The sequence below is a fragment of the Pteronotus mesoamericanus genome, unplaced genomic scaffold (assembly GCF_021234165.1).
Source record: "Pteronotus mesoamericanus isolate MK-2021 breed Mesoamerican mustached bat unplaced genomic scaffold, CSHL_Meso_final scaffold_54, whole genome shotgun sequence".
NCBI lineage: Eukaryota > Metazoa > Chordata > Mammalia > Chiroptera > Mormoopidae > Pteronotus > Pteronotus mesoamericanus.
Genome location: NW_026555321.1, coordinates 8,363,162 through 8,387,990, shown reverse-complemented (window position 1 = coordinate 8,387,990; position 24,829 = coordinate 8,363,162). Strand labels below are relative to the sequence as shown.

Genomic DNA, 24,829 nt, shown 5'->3' with positions numbered 1-24,829 from the left:
ATACACATAAATTCAAGCCCTGTTTGTTGCTTGCTTTGACTATTATAACTGGCGTCTTAACTGGTCTCCCTGTCTCCCATTTGCCCCAGTGCACCTCTAAAATTTCCACAGTGCAAGCCTGACCGTGTTATTGCAGCTTCTTTCCAACACTGAGGACACAGGACAAGCACTGTGCATTAGCATATCCAGTCATCCTTCAGGCTGGTCTCCAGCCACTTGCAGCCTCAGGCCCCATCACACCTCCCTCTCTCATGCACCAACAAAGCCTGATTTCTCTCAGTTCTCTAAACATGCCTGATTGCTCTCCGTATTCCCACTCCAGTCCTACATCATGTTTTCCCTCATTTCCTCTTTTCCCCACCCAAGTTAATTTTTCCCAATCTGGGCCACTTCCTCTACCTTGCTTGTTTGGTAACCTTCTACTCATCACACACTGGCATTATTTGATTGCAACAACTGGATGGTTCTCACGAGTGTATGTTCACAATATAGTCTTTCCTATAAGCCAGCTGGGCAACTGCTTGGTTGGCTGCCTGCTGGGCAGCCTGGCACCAAGGAATAACAAGAGTCACTCAAGGTAATTATGCTGTTCACTCAGCTTTTATTGGATGCAAGTTCATTCAAAGTAGAACATCAACATACTTTAATGTCCTACTCACACTCTAACAATCTAAGAGAAATATAACACACACATAGTAATCAGTAGGGAATAATGAACCTGAGTCCCAAAGTCTTAGTCTGCAGGTCTGGGAGACAGCACAGTGAGTAAGGGAGCTGTCAGCATCTTGCAAGGAAGGGTCTTCAGAGCCAGGTGGGCAGCAGGGCAGATAAAGTCATCAGTCCAGCAGGGCAGAGCCTCCAGAGGCCAATAACATGGAAGATCAGCATGGCATGGAGCAGCACTCTGGTGTGTGGAGCTCAGCTGTCTCAGCAGTGGTCTGGAGCTTGCCTAAGTTATACCTTGAAAGTGGTGTACTCCACCCTTCTGGGACTCTTGATAAGTGTCCTGGCACCCCTGATAGCAAGTGGGGAATTTCCCCAGGAGCCTATCTATGGATGGTCCTGCTCTGTAGACATGGCTGTTCTGATCATGTATGCAGAGATCTTGAGCGTGTCTCCTTGCCAGATGTGTCTAGAGTGACTTACGTAGTTTCCCTCTTGAACCAAAGTGTCATGGCTGACTAGCAGCCATCTTGGCTGACATGAGTGGCTCCACTTTGTTTTATATACTTTATGCTATCTTCACTGGACCAATGCCATTTTATTGGTCCTGCTCTCCACATTGGTGATTCCAAAAGAGGAAAATTTGGGCCTTTTCTGTTTTGAATTCCAAGTCCCCAGCACCATCTGTGGTACATAGCCATGTACAATAAATATTGAATAAATATCCAGTCCTCTGCACTGAGGTACAAAATTTGAAAAAGGGCTTACATTCTTTCCTTTACAAATTTAAGTTTCTTATGTTTTCACAAAGTTATAGCCCTGGTTTTGCTGATGTATCACACTGGTTGGCTTTCTATTTCATTTGAATCTCATTTTGAGCATATATCTTCCTCTTGTCTATCTGTTAATGTCTGTTTAGCTCCATTATTAATCTTGTAATGATTGTTCTAATGTATTCAACATAGGATGTCTTAACAATTTTATGTAATTTGTACCATCACCATCTGCTGTCTTGTGGTGGTGGATTCTGGAAATTATTGTGGGTTTCCATTAGTGGGAGAGTCTTTTTGGATTAAAGAAATGCTGTACTTCTCTTTCATAATGTGCTCGCCACAACAACAGGACAACATAAGACCTTCCATGGCAACATCTGCAGAGAAATAAATCCTTTTGTGTGTGGAAGCATCTGTTTCCCATATATCTCTAAATTGTTAGGACACGCATTTCCTAGTATCTTTGTTTAGTACAAATAAATATATTTTCCACAGAATAGTTAAAGAGATACAAGTAAACCATACACACACATACACACACACACACACACACACCCTCCACATGCTTTAAATGTGAATAAATACTAAAACACCTTGAATCCATGATTTAGTCCAAGTTTGTGATCATTTAATGCACTTTGGTAAGACCTTGATATCAATAAAATGCATGCTTTGCCTCTTTATTATTTTTATTTTAAATTATTTTCTCTCCCTTAACTTTTTATTTATTTGCTTTTAGTTGTGAAATACATCATAATTATAGTGACTACATCTCCACCTGGACTTTGATTTTCAACTTAGTCCCCTTCCCCACACACATAGGGCTTTCGTATGTATGCTTTCAGAATCTTTCCTATGCATTTATATATATATAGATATACAGGAATATACATACTCATAAGTGTTTCCATAATATACACACACACATATATAATTTTACAGCTTGCTTTTAACAATGAGCAGTATATCAGTCAATACAGAGTTTATATGATTCCCTTAAAACTATCACATAACGTTTTTAGTATATATAATGGGGACGTCTGGCTGAGAGTAACCAAAACTCCTCTAACTATGCCTTTAACAATATAGACATCTGTTATTTAACTTACAAGCAAGCTGAAATTAGGTATTTCCAGGGCTAATTCAGCAGCTCAGCACTATTGTCCTGGGACCCGGGTTTCTTTTCTCTTTTTTAACCATCCTCACATGTCAGCTTTTGTCCCTCATGTTTTTTGACTACTCCAGATTAGGCATCAGTTCATACTGCACTTAAAAGAAAGAGCAAGAGGGCCAGGGTGAAATAGGTTTCCTTTTATTGGGAAGCCCAGCCTCCTTCCGCATACTTCCCAATGCATCTCACTCATGAGAACTGGGTCAGTTCCACACCTGTTACACAGGAAGGTGGGAACATGAATGTTCAGCGAGGGGTAACCAAGTAGTCATCACTGCCTTTGACCTACGATGATCTATCATTGAGACTTCATATACTGTTGTGAACAAAACTGCACTGGTTATAAGGAAGAAGAAAAGGATGCCTATTGGATGGGTAGCAAACACAGTCTGCCATAGAATGTACTTATTGCAATTTTCCATGTTCATTAACATTTAGATGATATCTAATCTTTGTTATTAAAAACAGTTCTACATTGAATATTATTGCACATGCTGCCTTGTTCATTTGTGGTTTTGTTTCTCTTATGGAAACACAATAACAGGAATTGATGCCACAGGATATGAAATATTTTCATTTTATTTTAAACTGTCAAAAATTTTAAATGGTTATAACATTTTATGTTCCTTCCAGTAGTATATGGAAGTCTGTTTCACATACCAAACTGGACTTACTAAGTAACTGTCTACACCTCCTTCTTCGTTCTCAGTGGTTCCAAGTCATTGAGGGTGTGCCAAGACCCACTTCCACGTGCTGCATTTCTCAGACCCTTACCTGGATGTCTCAGTGCTGCTCCAGGATCTGACGATTCCTCTTGCTCGTAGAGTTTCTTTTCTGCCAAATCCCCTTCTTGCTGACAGAGATGCCATCTGTTACACGCGCAGTGACTGAGGCATCACTGAAACTCTTCTGTTAGTTTTATTTCAACATCCAAACAATTGCTAATTTATGTTCAGAGAAGTTTCCCACTCAAAAGATTCTTGTTTAAGATCCAGTCATTCCTCATGTTAATGTCTGTAACCTGAATGCAGATGTTCTAGAAGCAGCCTATCCTTATTTGCCTTTCATTGGCCATTAGTGTGCTTACCGAGGGTGAATGACCTCTGGGCCAGATACTTCCTCATTATGTCAGTGGAAACCATGGATGTTAAGATGCTTAATGGATCACTGAGGGGGGTCAAAGAATTAGGAAACAATGGCTCCTCAACTGATTAGCACAGAACATCATCAAGGAAGCCGTAGCAACAGGCTTCTCACTGTCCAATCACATAGAGCAGCTTGTTTCCCCATTCAATACATCCCCAAATGGAAACATGGCTCTACAGGGCCGTTTCCCATAATATTTTCTTTTATCTCTCACTCTCTCTAATTTGTGGCAAGTATATATGTATGTATATATTTATTTATGGATCTGTTTGGTTACTTCTATTTCTACTGCTAAGATTCCCGCCACCCTCGTCCTGCTACTGAGTAGAAGGCGATGTAGCAAACAGGATGAACAGCATGTGTGCTGGGGTTGGGGATATTTATTTTTGAAACTTGGTTTCACCATGTGCTAGCTTTAGCCCAGAGTCCCCAGTAATGACCTCATGGATGGTTGTTGTGAAGATAAATAATGTACTCAAAGTGCTGGGCAATGATGAGCATGTTTTTCTCAGTCTCTCTTATTCACTCTGTTTGTATATATATGTGTTTATATGTTTATATATAGAGAGAGAGAGACAGACAGACAGACAGACAGACACAGAGAGAGACAGAGAGAGTAAATTGTGCTTTTTTGCAAGTTATTTGATTCTTGTTCTTATACTCTTCTAAGGGCCTGCTCACTTCTCTCTCATTCCCCAGAAGCTACGTAGACTCCTGAGCAAACTCTCACTATGTGATAGCCACAGGAAGAGCAGAGATGAAGAAAACTGTCATTATGAATAGTTCTAGGTGGATCATGCCTATTTTATAATCACGAAAATATAAATGTCTATGTACAATCATGGGTCACTGAATGATAGAGATACATTTTGAGAAATGAATCATTGGACGATTTCATCCATGTGCAAAGTTCACATCACAAGGCACATTGACACAGACCTAGATGTATGTATAGCCTGCTACACACCTAAGCTCTATGGCACAGCCTATTGCTTCTAGGCCGCAAGCCTGTATAGCATGTCACTATCCTGAATACTGTAGGCAATTGTAACACAATGATAAGTATTTGTGTGCCTAAGCATATGTAAACATAGAAAGAGCACAGTAAAAATACAGTGTAAAAGATTAAAACGGGTACCCCTGGATAGGATATTTGTCATGGCTGGAGCTTATAGCACTGAAAGTTGCTCTCAGTGAGTCAGTGAGTGAGTGGCGAGTGAACGTGGGGGCCTAGGACATTGCCACACAACACTATGGACTTTATAAACACTGTACACTTACATTACACTAAATCTATTAAAACTGTTTTTATTTTCTCAATAATGAATTAACCTGAGCTTATTGTAACTTTTATACATTACAAATATTTTAATTTTTTAATTTTGACTCTTGTAATAACACTTTGCTTAAGATACGAACACATTGTACAGTTGTACAAAACTCTTCTTCATATCCTTATACTATATTTTTTCTATTTAAAAATTTTTATTTTATATTTTTTTACTTTTATATTTTCTTTGTTTAAAACTACTACACAAATATACACACCTTAGCCTAGGCCTACACAGGGTCAGGATCATCCATAGCACTGTCTTCTGCCTCCACATCTTGTCCCACTAGAAGCTCTTTGGGGCGATAATGCACGTGGTGCTGTCATCTCCTGTGAAAAAGCCTCCTTCGGGAACACCTCCTGAAGGACCTGCCTGGGGCTCTGCTTGAGGAGGTGGCACTCTTTCCAGAGATACGTTGTCCATGGTGGTTTGCTTAGTTTATTTCTTTTTTCCATTAGACATTTGCTTATAAGCAGATAATGCATTAAGAACATTCCTCTCTATTAATGAAAACCTTTTGGTGCTGCGGTCCATGTTTTCAAACTTTTTAAGGAGCTTTTTGAGGTCTGCAAAAGCTTTTGCTAAACACTTTACTGTGAATTTTCTTGAGGGCTCTTCTTCTTCTCCTACAGTTTCCTTTTCTTGCTTCTCCAGCTCTGGGTTCCTGTTCCAGTTCCATCAATTACTCTTTAGTCAATTCCTCTGGATCCACCTGGAAGAGCTCTTCAATGCCATCCCCTTATACACCCAGGCTAAAGTTGTTTTCTATGTCAACCACAGCCTCACTGATTTTTGCAGACTTTGTGTTGCAACATTAAGAAGGTTACACCACTAGACAATAAGAATATTTCAGCTCCATTATAACCTTATGGGACGACTGTTGTAAGTGTGATCCCTCATTGGCTGAAATATAATTATCAGATGCATGACTATACACATATATAGTATATTATGTATTTACACATGTACATGAATTTACAGAGACTCAGCTAAACCCTTTAAACCACTTTTCCATATTTGAAATGTTACCTTATATGGATTAAGATACAGGATAACAAGTGAAGTGGATTAGTGACAAACACTGGAGAAAAAAAGAAACCAAGAGATGTAGGAAGTTATTGTTTTTTTGTTAAGGGCTGTACGATGGGATATGGTTGCAGAACACTTGTAAAAATTAATGTTACACTTAATTAGCAAGATGACCTTAAAGCTGAATGCACTAGTTAGTATTGATTAACCAACTCTCACCTTTGTATTATTATGCCACCATAACAAAATGTCATAGACTGAATGGCTTAAACAACAGGACTTTATTTCTCACAGTCCTGGTGGCTGGGAAGTCCAAGGTCAGGTGTAGACAAATTCAGCTCCTGATGAGGGCTCCCCTCCTGGCTTGCAGATGGCTGAATTCTTGTTCTGTCCTTATGTGTGAAAGGAAGAGGAGGAGGGGGGGAGAGAGAGAGAGAGAGAGAGAGAGAAGGAGAAAGAGGAAGCTCTGCTATCTCCTCATATGTGGACACTAATCCCATCGTGAGGGCTCACCCTCATGACCTTCATCTAAACCCAATTACCTTGCAAGGCCCCATCTCCAAATAGCATCACATTTGGAGGTTAGGGCTTCAAAATATGAATTGGGGGACAGAAAAGTTCCAACCTATGGTCTCATACTTGAAAGTTAACTTTTCCCTTTAGATGACACCAGGTGATTGTTCTTAGTGTCCTGATTATTGTGATATATTTGTTTGTTTTGACTTGGTTCCTCAGGAATATAATCTTAAAAATTAATTTCAACTATTTGCTTTTTTTTTTGGTATATGGTAAAAAAATATGCTTCTCTAATCTACAATTGTCTAATTTTATTTTTAGACTTATTCATCTTTGTTCTGTAGGGTATATCCAATTGGATATTCTAAAGGTACATGGAACAAAATACTGATAGATATAGTGCCTTTTGTATCAAAACACTTTTTTCTTCTTCTCTATCAATTTCATCAGTATCACTATTTTATAAACCTGCCATCTTTGTGATATTTCCCCCCTTTGGCTTTCAAAATCAATTTGTTTTTGTAATCACATGAAGAAATATAGTAATTGATCCAAAGCCTTTTCTTGCAGTGCATTCTATTTTCACAGCATTATGCAAGTTGTTGGAAAAAGTACAGAGATAAATTTTTAAAAAATTGACAGTCTAAAACAAGGTTTGTCAAACTATGGCAAACCAAATTGTGGCCACTGCCTATTTTTGAAAATAAAATTTTATTGGCACTCAGCCATGCCCATTCTTTTACAGATTGTTTATAGCTGCTTTCACCCTATAATGGCAGAACTTAATAATTGCTACCTAGACAATATGGTTCTCAAGGACTTAAATATTTACTACCTGGCCCTTTACAGGAAAAGCTGCTCGCTCCCTCATCTAAAAGATGGTAGAATGTGTGTGTGTGTGTGTGTGTGTGTGTGTGTGTGTGAGATAGGGTAAGATATAAATACTTGCACAAACACATATTCTAACACTTTTGAACTTAGATATACCTGCCATACATACAACCAAAAATCTAACAAAACTTACTTAGGTTACAAAATTATGGGATAGTAAAGATGAAAGAGCAATTAATATCTGCTGGAGGACTACAAATTGGATAAGACTTCACAGAATAGCTCACATTTTTCTAAAAGATTTGAAAAATTAGAATGATTTTGGTAACAGAAGGTTAGTAGAGGCATTTTAAGAAATAAACATTTACTGAGTATCCATTGACATAGTCAAGTAGATGGAATGTTTACTCAGGATGAGCACCTGTCAGTCCTCTGTGCCTTTAGGAGGACCTAGAGCAGCACCTTGCACATAGTAAGTTAACAATAAATACCTGTTATTTAATTAGCTGATGAAATAGTGTGTAACAAATACATGATGACATCTACAGCATAAACTGCAACAATATGGAGAAGACAGAATTTCTGGCAGGATTTTCTGGAGAGAATGAAACTGAAACTATATAGTGGGTAGATCAGATCTTGGGTGATGATTATCACTCTCCCCTAACCCCTCACTGAGACTCAGTTGTTCCTCTAGCCCTAATTCTCTGACACCCAGTTCAGTTTTTCAATCTGTAATGATTATTCATGGCTGGTAGAGACTACATTGTTTGCTTTAAAATGAAAACTCCCTATGGTCTGTGTCCTTTGAAGTAGGAACTCAATAAGTGGTACTAATATTAGAATAAGCTTGATGCCAAGGGCAAACCACTCCTGGTACTTGGCCACATTTTGCAGCATGGAACAGTAATTTTATAGAATTTTCCACTAATAAGCTACTCTTATGTCTTTGGCCGATGGGAATTTAATTTTTTGGATACTGGACCTAATTGAATTAGTTCATCACCTTAAGCTTATACTAATATCCTTGGTGATAGCCTTAAGCTTTCTGCCTTTTTAACTCAGTCCATTTGCATGGCTTTAGTTGATGAATTCTAAGTTTCTAGCCCAGAGTTTTCTGCTGAATGCCAAATCCACAGTCCTTCACATAGCAGACACACAGACACCTCAGATTTAATATGTTCACAACTGAATTTATTATCTTTTACACCATCCTACCTCATAATGATGATTAGTTTCTTGCCTCCCTAGATTAATTAACGGTGATATCATCTATCACCTGGAAATCATCTGTGATTCTTCACACCTTTCCTGCCACCTCTGATCCCCATGAGTCCTAACTCCTAAATATAGCCCCTCCTAAATATATCTCACACCTATCTACTTGCACTTGTGTTGATTCAGGCCACCATCAGCTCTTACGTGCATCACTAAGCGCCTTTCCTAAAATCGAATCCCCACCCTTTGATCTAACCCCTCCCCATCCATTTTCCAGGGATTTCCAGAATATCTGCTATTAAAGGCAAATCCAATCTCCCACCTGAGTAAAGTATTTCACTGGTTATCCTTTCTTTGTCCTTGGGTAAAAATATAAACTTCTAAAATCCTCTGGATGTGTGCCCTTTCTACCTCTCCAGGTTTATTGTCCTCTCCTGCCCCCACCCCCGCCCCCACCCCCTGCCAAGTTCCTTGAGCTTTTTCCCATGAAGAAGAGCCCTTGGGGCTCCGTTCCCTACCATAACTCTTGACATAACACAATGAATTTCCCACAGGAACTGGCTCCTTAAGCCTTCACATAATCAGGGCCACTCTTTCAGTGTCCTCCTCTCTTCATCTGGAACACTTCTCTCTACCTTTCAACTACTATTTTAAGTATCACTTCTTACAGTTTACATCCAGCAGTATGCACACCTTCCTTTGCATCTTCCTTCCCTGCAGCCACATCATGATCTGGGCCTCTGCTCTATATTCTCATTTACTATGTATTTCCCTATTAAAACAATCATGTCACTATTTATGTGCATATTCAAGTGCTTATCTCCCTTGCTAATTAGTAATCTGTATTATTTTTTTCCCATGACTGTAGTCCCAGCCTCTACACAAGACCTGGCCCACTGTAAGCTCTCATTAAGTAAGTGTTTAATGAATGAATGGTTGGGTGATTCATTTGGAACATCTATTGTGTGTTAGATATGTTTCCAGTTTCAGAGATAAGAAGATTATTAACTCCTGCCCTAGCATCACTCATGGTCTAGCACTGAAATCCCTCTTAAAAGAGATAAACTAGCTTACCTCTTGATGTTAAGCTATTAAACAACTTGTAAGTATCATTTTCCATTTATCTTATTGTCATTTTTATAGGCTAATTTCATTTTAGGGAATCAGCCCATTCCAGTCGCAGTCACTTGGGGACTGTGGGAGTGTCCTCCAGGGATGTTCTATGTGACTTTAACTTCCAGCACACTCATGCAGGAGCAATAGTGCGCTTGGGCTCATTGAATGTGCACTGAGCCAGGGACTGGCTGTAAAGTGACTTTTAGTGTGGAAAAGAAAAATAAGTGGTAGAACCAATTACTCAAATAGAAAGAAATTAGCCTTTGCTAGACTGATAATTGTTATTTTGGTTTTTTTTTTCATTTTAAAGGAGAGGAAGGATAAAAGGAATAAGGAAGGAAGAGAAGGTAGGAGGAAAGGAGCAGAGGGTAAAGGCAAGGGAAAAAGAAAATTAAGGAAAGAAGACTTTTATAAATTCTAGTCCCAAAGTTATGTGTTCATGTTGCTTTAAAAAATATATAATTTTATTTCAGTAATAATTACTAATAGCATCTAATGAGTATGAGACACTCCATTAAATGTCTTATTAATTTACTTAATCCGAATGACAGTCTTATGAGGTAGGTTCTATCATTAGTCCAACTTTACAGAAAAGGAAACTGAGACACAAAAAGTTTGAGTCAGAAAACACACTTGTCCTGTGTGTCTCTCCTTAGTATTCACACAAAAACACTTCACTTCTGATACTTCTGATCATCAAATGTGTGCAGGTTTTTGCCATACCAAGCAATCCGGTGACACCACCTGGGTGTTCCACAATTTGACTCACTTCTGACACTGTCTACCTGGAGATAGGGTCAGATCCCACAAGTTAAGGGATCAGTCCCGCAAGACTGCCCCTTACCCTCCACCTCTCCTAGCCCAGCCACCCCCTGCCCCCCGACCCCAACACACTCCAGATGCCAATCTCAAGTCCTGGGTGTCACCTGGGCTTCTGACAGAATGGCTAAAAATTAGAGGTTCCCTCAGCCCCCTGCTTAGGTTCGATTAATTTTCTAGAGCCACTCACAGAACACAGGAAAACAGTTTACTTACTGTCTTAGAAGTAAATTAAGTGTTACTGGTTTATTCTAAAAGGATATGATAAAGGATAGAGATGAACATCCAGATGGAAGAGATGTGTAGGACAAGGTGTGGGGGGAAGAGTGTGGAGGTTCCCGTGCCGCTCTCCCGGTGCTTCCATGAGATCACAGCCAGGAAGCTCCCCTGCCCAACCCCCTCACTTCGGGGATTGTAATGGAGACTTTGTCTGGTGGGCTTGATCACTTATTAACTAACTCTTTTTCCAGCCCCTCTCCCTTCTGCAGAGAATGGAAAGTGGTGCTGGAATTTCCAAACTTCTAATTGTGGCGTGGGCTTTCTGGTGACTACCCCATTCAGGAGGCCACCAAGAGTCACCTCATTAGAACAAAAGACACTCCTAACACCCAGGAGATGCCTAGGGATTTAGGAGCTCTGTGTCAGGAAACAGAGACAGACATGAATATATATATAAATATGTGTGTGTATATATATATATATTTATTATTATTATTTCACAGACAACCCTCTGGCCTCTGGCCACAGTCCCTTTACAGCAAAATGATCTACAACTCAGAAAATACTGGCAAGTGATTAGAATCCTATCTAGTCATTAATTATTAGTCCAGTCCATCATCAAATCATGTAAAAATGTCCCCTGGGCAAGGCCACCCAGGTTTGAAGGCATTCATTTGATCCTGTCAGGATCCCAAAAGCAAGAGTGGTCTTGGCAAACACATGTCTTCACCCTCTCAGGCATTAGTTATAATTGAGCTAAGAGACGATATCATCTCTTGCTCTGAGCCTCTTTTGTGTTATGTAATATTGGACTTCCCTCTTTACGTAACCATTTATTCATTCTTTTACCCTCAGCTATGATTCCATTGATTCTCTGCTTATACCCAAACTCTTCCACCTTTGGAAAGGACATGACGTTCAGCCACTGTGCTGATCCAGATTGTAGGCAGCATTCCTAATCCGGCTGCTAGTCCCACAACAGCCCACTGTCCTTAAGATGGGGTAAGATTACACAGGTGCAGAACTAGTGGGCGATTTTTACCCCCAGACAATATAGCTACATTCCCTGTTAGCCCCAGTTATACTAGATAGCGCTAAGGCACATCCTGCTTATCCAGACCCTTAGGAATTCTGACATAAGGGTTTAAAAACATAGTTAGTTACAGTTTCTTGCTTTGGAGCCATCCCTGTTTCCAGCAGGTATAATTGTGGCCCTGGTCCTATGTACAATCTGTGAAATAGGGGGCAAGTAAAAGTTGAGGTGATGTAGGAAAGACATTGAAAAAGTACATATAGTCATTATATTAGCACTTTCTCCTGTTGGAAAGACTTGCTTAGTGATACCAGCATCCTAAGGGTATGGGACTTGACCAAAGTTATAGAACTGGGAGAGAGCAGTGCCTTGGGCTTTGAATGACCTGATCCTTTAGCAGAGAGGTACATAAAAGCAACTGAAAGAAGGTGAAATGTTCTCTCTAATCACATTCATGCCAGAAATCCTCTTTCCAATCTCCAAAATACTATGAGTCATTATAATAATTAGTACTTAATTGTGGACAGAGCTTCTTTTTGCTCTTTCCTAATAGAGGTTTACTCCACACTCAGTGGCAGTTAGCTGTGTCTAGAGGGAACATCTGATCAGTAAGGGTGGGTCTGGTGATGACCAGACCCAATCAAAGGCTGGTGAGAGGGGCGTTACCTGGAATCACCTGGCTGGTCTAGGGTTAGTTTTCAGATGGAACTGGGAAAGCACCCGAGTGGGTGACCCGTTGCAGAGCATACGCAATGTTTCACCTTATTCTGTTTTTGAAATTTTGAAGCTAGACAGTAGCAACAGACTTAAATGCCTGAAAATACCATGTTTTATGATTATCTTATAAAAAGGACCACTGAGAAGTAAAGCTTGCTCAGATGCTTTATATTTACAAGGGACAGAAAAAGCAAGAAAAAAAGAAGACAGTCCCCATGTGGGGAGAGCAACAATCACCATACCAAAAAAGTCCCCTTTACCTCAGAGATGCAAATCTGCAGAGACCAAATGGCAGGCTCATCTCTGAGGAATGTTACAAAAGATAATAGGTCAGTCAGAAGAGAGAAGACTTTTTCCTGTTCCACTGGGGTGATGGGTGTAAAATCTTAGATGTTTTTCCCCATTTTCTTGTGCAGCCTACTTCATTTTGAGTTTCTTGATTGAGATCCATTTGAAAGGATTTATTTGACAGAAGCTTCTTATACCATAGGGTCAGTTTCTCGCCCTCTCCCTGTCCTCTCTTAGGCCTTTGTAAGTGAACAAAGTCACCACTTGTCCCACACAGGGTGCAAAGAGAGGTTTGGTGTGGGTTTCACTGTCCATTCAGGCTCTGTTTTCAGCTGGTTCTAAGTGAAATCTTTAGAAACCACACAGTGGGAATCCTTTGCTTGGGGCACTGGGTGGGCAGCGAACTTTGAAAAAGCTATTGAAACCCTGAGAACTGTTGGGTAGAAACTGTTCTTTTTAGACTTCCTCATGGGCAGTACGGGAAATAAACACACAGAGGAAGTCATTTAGCCTCTCTGTGAACTTCATGTTGACATTTGCTTACCAAAAAGCTCATTGTGGGTACTTAAGAATTGTATGTGTCTACGTGTGTGTGCGCGCACATACATGTGTGTGTCTATGTTCATGTATACGCGTATATAAACATTTTCTAATTCTCCCATATCAATCACAATGTTTGTGATGTGATGCTGAAAATAAAATTAACAATGGGAAAAAAGAGAATAACAAAAAATATAGACATGGATACCTTTTACAACTGTTTTTAGGAGTAGAAACTGGATTTGTTATATTTCTAACGGAATCTTTAACAAGATGCTGGTCTTTCTCATGTGTACTTTGCTGTGTTTTACACAACCTGCTTGACCTGCAATGTCATAATTTATGAGTAATGTTTGGTTTACGCTTTTCATCTTTACTTACATGATTCTTGCTTTAGAACTGAAACAACTTTAAAATCTTCAATGACGGGTCAGTGAATCTCTGATGTCGAGTGAAAATGCTGATTTTAAAAGCCCAAGGAGAAGAATAGTAAATACATTTTACAGGTGAAAAATGGAGATACATGGACTAAGAGCAACTATTTGGTTGTCAGGAAGAAATATCCACTCAAACAAGCGAAGGCAAAGGAGAAATCGCTGGAATGGTTCATGGGATTCCTGTGACATGTGACAGGCTTTTTGGTTTCTCTCTTCATCTGTACCACATGGTCTCTCAACTCTGCTTTCTGCAAGTCTGCTTCTTTCACTTTGCAGAGTCAGTGGTCATTTAATTCCAATTTATACTCAAAATCACCTAAGCAGGAGAAAAGGACTTAGTATCTGGATGCAGGAATGTCTTAGGGAACTCAGGATCAGGAGTATAGCCAGCTGTTATGAGAGACTGGAGCCAAAAACTATAAAAGTCATCCAGAACTGATATGTTCCTTCTAGCTCCTTCAAGCAAGAATGTCTCTTTTCTCTGTTACTGTCTTGTACTTTTTTTTCTCCCCTCCCCTCTCACTCCCATTTTTATCCCACTCACCTCTTCCTAGATGGGCTTTGTTTGTTTCTACATTCATGCAACCAAACCTCAGTTCTTCCTTTACACCCCCCCTTAGTTTAAGTGCCCAGTGGAAAATGTATGAGCCATTGAGTCGCAATTCTGTATTTCCAGGGGAAGTCATTTGATTGGCCCAGATTGAGTCAGGTGACTACCTGGTTCAATCAGACTTAGCTTGGAGAGGTCACTGGGAATAACTAGGTTTATACAATCACATGCTATGCTCAACAGGAGCTGTGGGAAGACTAGCTGGGCTGCTTAAACACATTTACTACAATAATTACTATTGGAGCCTCTGTGAGTACATATAGTATATTCTATATATTTTAATAGTATTTCTTATGAAGGATATACATTCTCCTTAAGACTCACTTTAGCTGTATTTGTAGGTTTCCATTGGAATATAGTTAAACTAATTTCAGTATAAATTTACTGACTGTATTTCTAAAATCATCCTTCAGTTTCTTCCTGCTGAGGAGGACCCATTGATAGAGACTGGGCAGCTTTTAGAGGAGACAAATGTGGGCAGTTTGAGTTGGCTGTGACACCATAGCCAACTCAATAACTACATTTGAGTTACTTTAATGCATAATCATGTGATAATGATATTATCAACCGGGAAAGATGGCATCATTCCCTGACAGTGGGTGGTGCTCATGCCTGCATCTCACAATAGTTTTGTGCTCTTTTGGATTGTTGACATTATATACTTATATTAACATATCCCTCTAATGCTTTCTTTCTGAATCTCTCTTTCAGAGTAGAGTACGTGTTTCATTCCTAAGCCTTGTTTTCTGGAGATGATACCTTGTTAATCATATAATCAACCTGAGTCCTGCTTCTGTTGAATGTTTAACTGTTGGCTCTGTATCTTTACTAGCTGTGTATCATCTATCCTTAGGAAACTTGCCTGAAATCTGTGCATCCCTGTTTCTTCAATAAAATGTGGATAATAACATTGGCTTGTTCTGGGGATTCAGAGACACAGTGCATGAAAGACACATACCAGTCAGGTTCCTATAAGTAATGCTACTATGATTACTATGATTGTATTTATTCTTAGAGAGGCAGAGAAGTAGATATGGAAGCTGCCTCTGGTTACCACATCACATTCACCCTTCTCCAACTCTGGCTCAGGTGATCACAGTTGCAACTCCCACGGACAGTTCTTATTCACCAAGCACTTACAGCATCCTACCTGAGTTTACCTGCCTTCCTTTCCACTGCCCTCATCAGTGCCTCCTCTGATGCCACAAAGGCTCATTCTCCCATGTCCACACATGGTTTGGAAGCGCTGCCTGTGACCATCTCCTAAAGGGAAACCCTTACCCAGTGCAGGACAGAAGCCGGCCCACAAACCCTCCAGCCTCCCATCTTCCAGTGTCTTCCAGTGGACAACTCTAGGTTACATTTTCAATACCTTCCAGAAGCCTCAGCAGAACCCACTGCTTTTTACCCTATGCCACAGATCCTAATAACACCCATTAATACTAACTTTTCCAGTCTTACTCTTCCTTTCCTCCTTAGTTGTATAATTATTCCTGCCCACTCCTCCCCTTAATTCCCAAACCAGTCTTTTTCTTAGAATCTGTTTTAGAGAGATTCCACAGTAAGACAGTGTGGTTGAGAGCATGGATTACGGAGCTCCCTGCTTGGATTTGAATCAGCTCACCTGCTTAGTAATTCTGTATCCTTACATTTTGTTACCTCGTTTTATTCTTCCTCAGGTTCGTCACCTATAGAATTCAGATAATAATAGTAACCTTCTTATAAAATTGTGAGGAGTAATACATGAGTCATCACACTGTAAATATAAAATACTTAGGACTGTCCATGTCTGACAGGTAGTAAGTTGTACATAAGCGTTATCTCAATGTTCCCTTACAGACTTACTCAACTGTGTCTAGAAATCTTAGTATGAGTTATTCCTTTTTTTGTCATTGCATTTTTTTCTTAAGGTAGCTTTTTTCTGCCCCTCCCTGTATCTTCCTTTTGTTTTCTAGTGCTGACTAAGTCAAGAGAACAGCAAGTGTTCCCCGGATCTTTGTAATTTTTGGAAGCATGTAACAGGGCCCTTGTTATGTGCTGGGCTCCATTTTTTTTCTTGCTCCAACAGCCTTGGCCTCCTGATCTGTTGGCAGACGCTGGATGATGCTGCCAGCTCTTGCTTATTCAGAGACTCTGTATCCAGACTCTGCGCTTCTCTCTGGCTGCCTGCCTTTCACTGTTAGATGTTTCCTTGCATTGCTCTCAGAGGGCATGCCAAGGAGGGGAAACATAGCAGAGACCTCAGGTTAGCCAATTATGGGGTCTAAAACCTTAGACGTTTTGGGTTATTGGGATTCAGTTTTCTGAGCCATCTCTGTTCCCCATTACCATGAAAAATTCAGAATCAGCCTTGTGTAAGGGCAGTATATTTTTATTTGATTGAGATACAATTGAGATATAAAGACATAATAAAACACACGGATATCAAACATTCAGTTTGGCAAATATATGCATTCATATAATGACCACTGAGAATAGGATGCTATGCATCACCCTAGAAAATTACCTTATTTTTCTTTCTAACCAATTCCCCTCCACTCCCCCAGCAAACACATTTTGATTTCTATTACTACATATATTTTCCTCATCTTGAACTTCATGTAAATGAAATCACCCATATCTATTTTTCTATTCCTCCTCTTCTTCTATTTAGGGCAATCTTGAGATACATCTGTTTAATTGCATATGTTAGAAGTTCTATTTTTATTGCTGAGTAGTATTCCATTAACTAAATGTGCTCTAATATTTTTTAATCTTTTATCTTGTTGATAGACATTTGAGTAAATTCTGGTTTGGGACTATTATGAATAAGGCCACTGAGCACATTCTTAAAATGTATTTTTGTATAAATATATTTTCTGTTAGGTAAATAGCCGCAGGTAGATTTGATGTATGTATCATTTTAAAGAAACTGCCAAGCAGGGCACAGACCATGTCACCCTGCCACTGACAATGCATGAGAGTCCCATGTCCTCAGGACCCTCATCAACATTTAGTATTGTCAGTTCTTTTAGCCATTCTTGTGGGTATGAACTGATGCCTTATTGTAGCTTGATTTTATATTTTCCTGGTGACTAATGATTTTTGAGCCCCTTTTCACTGTACTTACCAACTATCCCAATATCTTCTGTTTTTCAAGTGCTTAATAGTAATGAAGTCGACTTGAGCAATATTTTTGAGCTCTTTCTTTCAGTCATGCAAGAAGACAATGCAAATATCTAAGGTTCAATGACAGGAACAAAGACTTTCCAGGAGTCACGCTGTTAGTAATGCATGCTGACAATTCTCTGCCCATACCTCTTGACATTTACTTGCCCATGTCAACAATATCCTGGAACTCTCTATGTGAGAACTTTCTTTAGGCCTGTGGTGGGTTAGGCCAGAAATGCCCAGGAATTAGTGCTCCCAGGAGCAGCTCTCAGCCGATGGTGAATGGGAATCAGAGATTAAATACATCCACTTTCTTGCACTTTGCGTGGAGTAACTTTGAAGCATGGTTTACACTGATTCCCCAAGTTCCCCAAAGGAATTGAGCCTTAGTTCTCCACAGTAATCATTTATTCCATGAAGCAAACTTATTGGCTCCCCCTTTCTCTGTCATATTTTCCATTATTCTACTGATTTTTCTCCAGGATCACTTCCAAAATGAACTACTTGTACTCAAGGTCTTGTGTTGTGCTCTCCTTCTGGAAAACACAACTGAAATGCCTGTCCCCAAAGATGTGTGTTGGGATATAATAATTGTTGTGTGAGAAATCTAATTAAGACATTGATAAGTTATGCTGATGAAGTTATGGCATTGGTTTCCTGGGTAACCACACAAATGATGAAAGGACCAGATGAATGTGGCAGAAAATCAGTAATGTCAATGCTTAGTAGAGGCAAAAGCCCTTATGGGCTGGGCTAAGCTTCCTAAAAAAGTTAGAGAAATTGAAGTGTGAACAGAGAGGAGATGAGGACATTCTAGGAAATAGATGGGTTATGACAATGGCATGAACATGTACACCATGTTTGAAGTAGCAGTCTTTCTGGAGCCTGAGATTATATGGAAAGAAACAAAAATAAGCCTTACAAGGATAACTAGGATCATATTAAAAAAAGAGTCAAGTGAAAGACTAAGAAGTTTGAATATTTTCTCTTAGGTAGAGGAAAGCCCTTAAACATTCTTCGGCAGGGAGTAACACAACAAAAGTGGGTTTCTAGAACAACGAACGTAGTGTCATTATGGAGGATCAATCATGGTTTAAGGTAGAAAGTAGTTTTAGTGACTGATATAAACTGATAAAATCCTACAAATGTGCAGTGGTAGTGGGAATGGAAAGGAGAGCATCAATTCAAAAACTACTGAAATGATTTAATAGAATTTGGGGACACTGATAATGGAAAATTGGACAGATAAATGAAGCCAAGTAGTCCTAAAGTTCCAAGGCAGTTGGTTTCAAAATATTTCCCTGACATTACCAGAAATAAAGAAATTAAGGGGAGATAAAATTTCAGAGTAAAGCAATTAATTCATTTAATTTTATGCACAGTAATTTAAACTTGGCTCCATTTGTGGAAATTGATATACGTATTAAGCAGATATTTTGAGATTTGGGACTGGAGTTTAGGAGAGAAATAATACATGCTCTTCATTGGTTGGAGAGCTGAAATTTACATATATAAGGAAGAACACAAAGCCAAACAAAACAATATAGTCATATGGTAAAGTGTTTGAGCTGCACTGTGAGGGCAGGAAAGCAAGGGTCACCATAAGCTACAGGAATCTCATTCTGATAATGAGACCAAGTAAGAGGTGTAACTTGAGCATGAGCTTTGCAAGAAAGGGAGAAAAAAGAATTTACATGTAGAAGACCACCATGAATAAAATTATTGAAGAGAGACTGAAGCTATTCGGAAACATAATTAAACTAAGAGAGGAGAGTATTTACAAACTTATTTATGCATATACTGCCTGCTTTTCCAAGAATTTTAAGGTCCCTGGACTAACCTAACAATAACAGTGCTATTCTTGAAGGAGCTACCTATTGCATCAACTCAACTAGTGAGCGTGCTAAGTGACCACAGATGCAGAACAGAAGCCAAGACTTCCAGAGCCAATAGTAGTTTTGTGGGTAGATTTATTAATATTTAGTGTTTGAAGTGACTGTGAATATGGTAAAAATAATGGTTTAAAAAAAAACAAAACAAATACTGAACTTCTATACTTAGAGCCAAGCACAAATACCCTGTATTATAAAAGTTCATTATTATTTCTCCAGCACAGGTTTGAACTGGGCAGGTATGCAGTAGAACATAATTTTGTATTGCTGCACCTGACCATCTCATTGAACTCTTGAACACTTGGAAAGCACACATAGTTAGGATGATGGTGGGGATGAGAGTAGAGACAGATAGCAAATAAATTTATTACCTTAACAAAGATGTGTTCTCCAGTTTTCACTTTAAATATTTTAAATTTTTGCTGGTAAATTACTGATTAAAATTTTCTGTTCCCTTTCCAAATCTTTTGAGAATATTATGAGAAAAATTGCCCTGCTTAGTGCCTTTGAATTGCTGAGGCCCTTACTTCTTTTAGTTACCCCAAGATACCCAAATCTGTCTTCATAAAAGTTGTTCTTCTAAGTATCTAATGGTATCAGGATCTAGCCCAATGAGAAACACAATCTCGGATAAAAGTTTCTTCCCCACTAGGTTTCCTGAATATAATGGCAATGAGATTAGCACATTTTCCCAGTGATTGAGTTGGCATGTATCCATAGATTTATAAATAGAATTTATTGTGAAAGTTACTGTGCTACTTGGGTAAGTAGCTATTGCAATTTGATGATAGAAAATGTTTTCTGAAAAGAAACTATTATATGCCTTATATGCCATGGCCATCTGAGGACAAAAAAAGACAGAAGACACAGTGAGTTTTGTTTTCAGTTCATTCTACTCTATATGCAATTATGAACAAGCAGATATAGTTAACATTTGGCAAATTCCTCTATTTTTAATTACATCGGTAGGGCCAGTTGAGGGTAAATGACAGTTTCAAACCCTTCATCATTTTGCTTTCTTCAGGTGGTGGAATGGTGACATGTGGGAGTATGTCCAGATTTCTGCTGGCCTCTCCCCCAGGAGAGCAATAGACTCACAGAACCTGAAGACCATTTAGTGCTAGGAACCGAACCCATCTGTACCTCCATCATAAACTGATCTTTGTTTACTGAATTCAGATGAGGCTGACGGTGAATTTCTAAGGTGACCACTGTGATGAAAGGAAATTTGTGTAACTGAAAACACCACTGTTGCTGTCACCACTAAAATATATCTCATTTCTGAAGGATGGAGTTGCATGTCACAACTAGAAAAAAAACTGTTTTCAATGAGATCAGTTTCAATGAGCCTTTGTGCTTTGCAATCCAGTCAAAATTCTAACAGTGAGAAAACACTTTTATCCTAGTCAGAACAACATTTAACGTCTCCTCTTAAGAAATCAGCTGTTTCTTTTAACCAGCTGAGCTCTGTGCCATGGTCACACAAGAGAATGCATGCTGCTACTGCTGCTGCTGTGTGTATGTTTGTGTATCCGACTTGGGTTTTATGCAGAGCTGTTTTTACATTGCATTTCTTTCTTCTTGATAGTCTAGCTCCACGGTGAGAACCTTTCAAACTAGTAAGTCAAGGGTGACCATGAGCCCTGGCTTCAGCGCCCAGTGGAACAGCAGCCAACCAGCCTGGAATACATACTCCTTTCCAAGAGCCAGCTTGCATTACCAGTCCCATGCCAGCTACACCTACTGTACTGGACACCCTGCTGTAAGTACCCCGTTTTCCTGTGTTTAGAAAATTGGATGCTTTATCTGGGTACATTTTGAGTCCAGAATCGGTATCTCTCTATTAAATTGGGCAACTGTTCCAATGTAATAATTCTTCTTAGGCAAGAATATGCTGCTCTTGAGTAACAGAGGTGAGCAATGGAGAGTGTCTTATGTGTTTAAATAACATACATTTGGATGATCTGTGCTGAAAATTGAGGTTTCATTTAAAGTTATCTCTAGGTGAAAGAGGTTGGCAGAATTTTCAGAATGATGGTTGAAGGCTGAATGCATGTATGCTCTGGTTTTATTTTCTGGTGTCCTTTTGGCTGTCGCTTATGAATTTAGTTGTTGCTTTTGTACTGAGAGTGGGTGTTTTCCAAATGAAACGGAGGACTCCATGGAGCCTGTATGTCCCCAAATTCATCAATGGTTTTGTTGCTATAGTTAAACAGATATTAACATATACATATATATTTATTAGTAGGGTAATTTCCAGTTCCTGCTACACAGAACTCTGGGTTTGTTGGCAGAGATGACTCAAAGGGCAAGAGAAATAAACTTTTAGTGGGAAGAAATAAACTCATGGAATTTGAGAACCTTTTAGAATAAGATACCTGTTTCTGCCACCAGGTGTTCTGAGCACCCCAGTAAAAGTACTCAGATTTTTGTTATTGTAAATCATACTCGCATACTTGAAAAGGATCATAATGAATGTTGATTAGGAAGACCTCTGCTTAATGCAAAGTATCCAAACCCAACACTCCTGGGTAGTGAGAGTCCTTTGAATGTAAGTCATACGTGCTTATCATAGCACCTCCCCCCTCTGTCAGTAATTGTAGGCGTGGGTTCATCAGCCATTCACGAGGCCTGTGTGGACTTCTGCACTTCGGCTGTTCTGTTTGCATTTCAAGGTTACGAGATTATGAAGTGTCCCGAGCTTCTAAATTGAGAAAATGTGTTTCCAATATCATGTCATAAAAACACTTAAAAGAAGACTCAAGGAATCCACTCAAAATGTAAATTGGTATCACTCTGTTAAAAGGTGACTTGGAAATAACTGTCAAAATTTAAATTACACATACCTTTGACTCGATAATTAAACTTTTGGCATTTAATTGGACATGTACCAGGATGTATGCACAAGGATGATGTGAGCAACAATTTTGAAATTACTTGGAAAAAGAACCTAAATAACCCTTATTTATTCATATTCATCCATTCTTTCAACAACAATTTATTAAATGTTATTAGACATTTTTATATGTTTGGATTATCTGTGCTGAAAATTGATGTTTCATTTAAAGTTATCTCTAGGTGAAAGAGGTTGGCAGAATTTTCAGAATGATGGTGTGGAGGCTGAATGTATGTATGCTCTGGTTTTATTTTCTGGCGTCCTTTTGACTGTTGCTTATGAATTTAGTTACTGCTTTTGCACAGTACTTTTCTCGGCAGAAGAGGCATAGGGGTGAACAAGACCAAGTCTTGCTCTCATGGAGCTCCTATTCTAGGGAACAGAAAGCTGGTAATTATATAAATAAACATATGAATAAATTAAAAAGTACAAACAAACCAGAAAAGTATACAAAGACTCGAAATAGGTTGCAATGGTAGAGAATGACTGGGTGCCTGCTTAAGGTATCAGTCAGCCATATAGGTCACTCAGGAGGCCAGGTTTTATCTGAGAACTGAATAAAAAGAGAAATACACAGTTTAGGAGGAAGAACATTCCAAGCAGAGGAAGCAATTCGAAGGGCCTGAGGCAGGAATAAGCCTGAAAGGTCAACCCACAGAGAGAAAGCTGGTCTGCCTGGAGCTTAGCTGGGAAAGAACAGAGGGAGATGAGGTCAGAAAGAAAGGCAGAGCCAGAGTATGTAGCACTTTGTAATCCGGGATAAGAAGTTTGGATTTTATTTCAGTGTGGTGGGAAACCATTGGAATATTTGTTTGGTTTTTTTAAATTAATTTATTTTTCCAAATCCATTTGTCTCCGCTTTCCCCCCACCACTTTCCCCTGCCTTCTCCCCCCCTCCCACCCTCACTCCTTCCCCACTTTGGCTTTGTCCATGAGTCCTTGCTATATGTTCTTTGACTTGCCCCTTCTCTTCCTTTTCCCCCGCCCACCCCTCCCTCCTTCCCTCTGGACTCTGTTGGTTTCTTTTTCTTTCAGTGTTTCTGGTCTTATTTTCCTCACATCTTTGTTTTGTTCGTTAGGTTCCACTTATAGGTGAGATCATATGGTATCTGTCTTTCGCCCCCTGGCTTATTTCACTTAGCATAATGCTCTCTAGTTTCATCCATGCTGTGGCGAAGTATAGTAGTTCTTTTTCTCTTTCTGCTACATAGTATTCCATTCTGTAAATGTACCATAATTTTTTGATCCAATCATCTACTGATGGGCATTTAGGTTGCTTCCAACACTTGGCTATTGTAAATTGTGCTGCTATGAACACTGGGATGCATAGGTTCTTTTGAATTGGCGTTTTGGGATTCTTAGGGTATAGTCCCAGCAGAGAAATCACTGGATCAAAGGGCAGTTCCATTTTCAGCTTTTTGAGGAAATTCCACACTGCTTTCCACAATGGCTGCACCAGTCTGCATTCCTACCAACAGTGTACTAGTGTTCCCTTTTCTCTACAGCCTCACCAGCACCTGTTGTTTGTGGATCTGTTCATGATGGCCATTCTGACCGGTGTGAGGTGGTATCTCATTGTGGTTTTGATCTGCATTTCTCTGATAGCTAGTGATGCCGAGCATCCTTTCAAATGTCTCTGGGCCCTCTGTATCTCTTCCTTGGGAAAACATCAGCCAAGTCCTTTGCCCATTTTTTGATTGGATCATTTGTCTTCTTGGAGTGAAGTTGAGTGAGTTCTTTATGTATTTTGGAGATCAAACCTCTATCTAAAGTATCATTAGCGAATATATTTTCCCATACAGTTGGCTCCCTTTTCATTTTGCTGATGTTTTCTTTAGCCGTGCAGAAGCTTCTTATTTTGATGAGGTCCCACTTGTTTATTCTTTCCTTTATGTCTCTTGCTTTAGGAGACATATCGGTGAAAAAATTGCTGTGTGGGATATCTGAGAGTTTCCTGCCAATGTTCTCCTCTAGGACTTTTATGGTGTTGCGACTTATATTTAAGTCTTTTATCCATCTTGAGTTTATTTTTGTGTATGGTGTCAGCTGATAATCCAATTTCAATTTTTTGCATGTAGCCATCCAGCTCTCCCAACACCATTTTTTAAAGAGGCTATTATTCCTCCATTTTATGCTTCTGCCCCCTTTGTCAAATATTAGTTGCCCATATAGACCTGGGCTTATTTATGGGCTTTCTATTCTGTTCCACTGAACTGTGAATCTGTTCTTGTACTAGTACCAAATTGTCTTGAGTATAGTCACTTTGTAATATAGTTTGATATCCAGTATTGTGATTCTTCCCACTTTGTTTTTCTTTCTCAACCTTGCTGTGGCTATTTGGGGTCATTTATGGTTCCATATAAATTTTTGAAATGTCTGTTCTATTTCTGTGAAATACGTTGTTGGTATTTTAATAGGGATTGCATTGAATCTA

The 24,829-nt window shown here is 39.3% G+C and overlaps 1 protein-coding gene across 7 annotated transcripts in view; it reads left to right on the top strand.

The window, feature by feature from the left end:
* RBMS3 (RNA binding motif single stranded interacting protein 3) overlaps window positions 1-24,829 on the top strand; it is a 1,181,733-nt gene that overhangs the window by 452,030 nt on the left and 704,874 nt on the right. For all 7 annotated transcript variants that reach the window (XM_054595674.1, XM_054595672.1, XM_054595670.1 and 4 more), the window contains exon 4: window positions 21,088-21,261. In XM_054595674.1, the coding sequence (XP_054451649.1) occupies window positions 21,088-21,261 (174 nt within the window). The remainder of the gene's footprint in view (window positions 1-21,087; window positions 21,262-24,829) is intronic.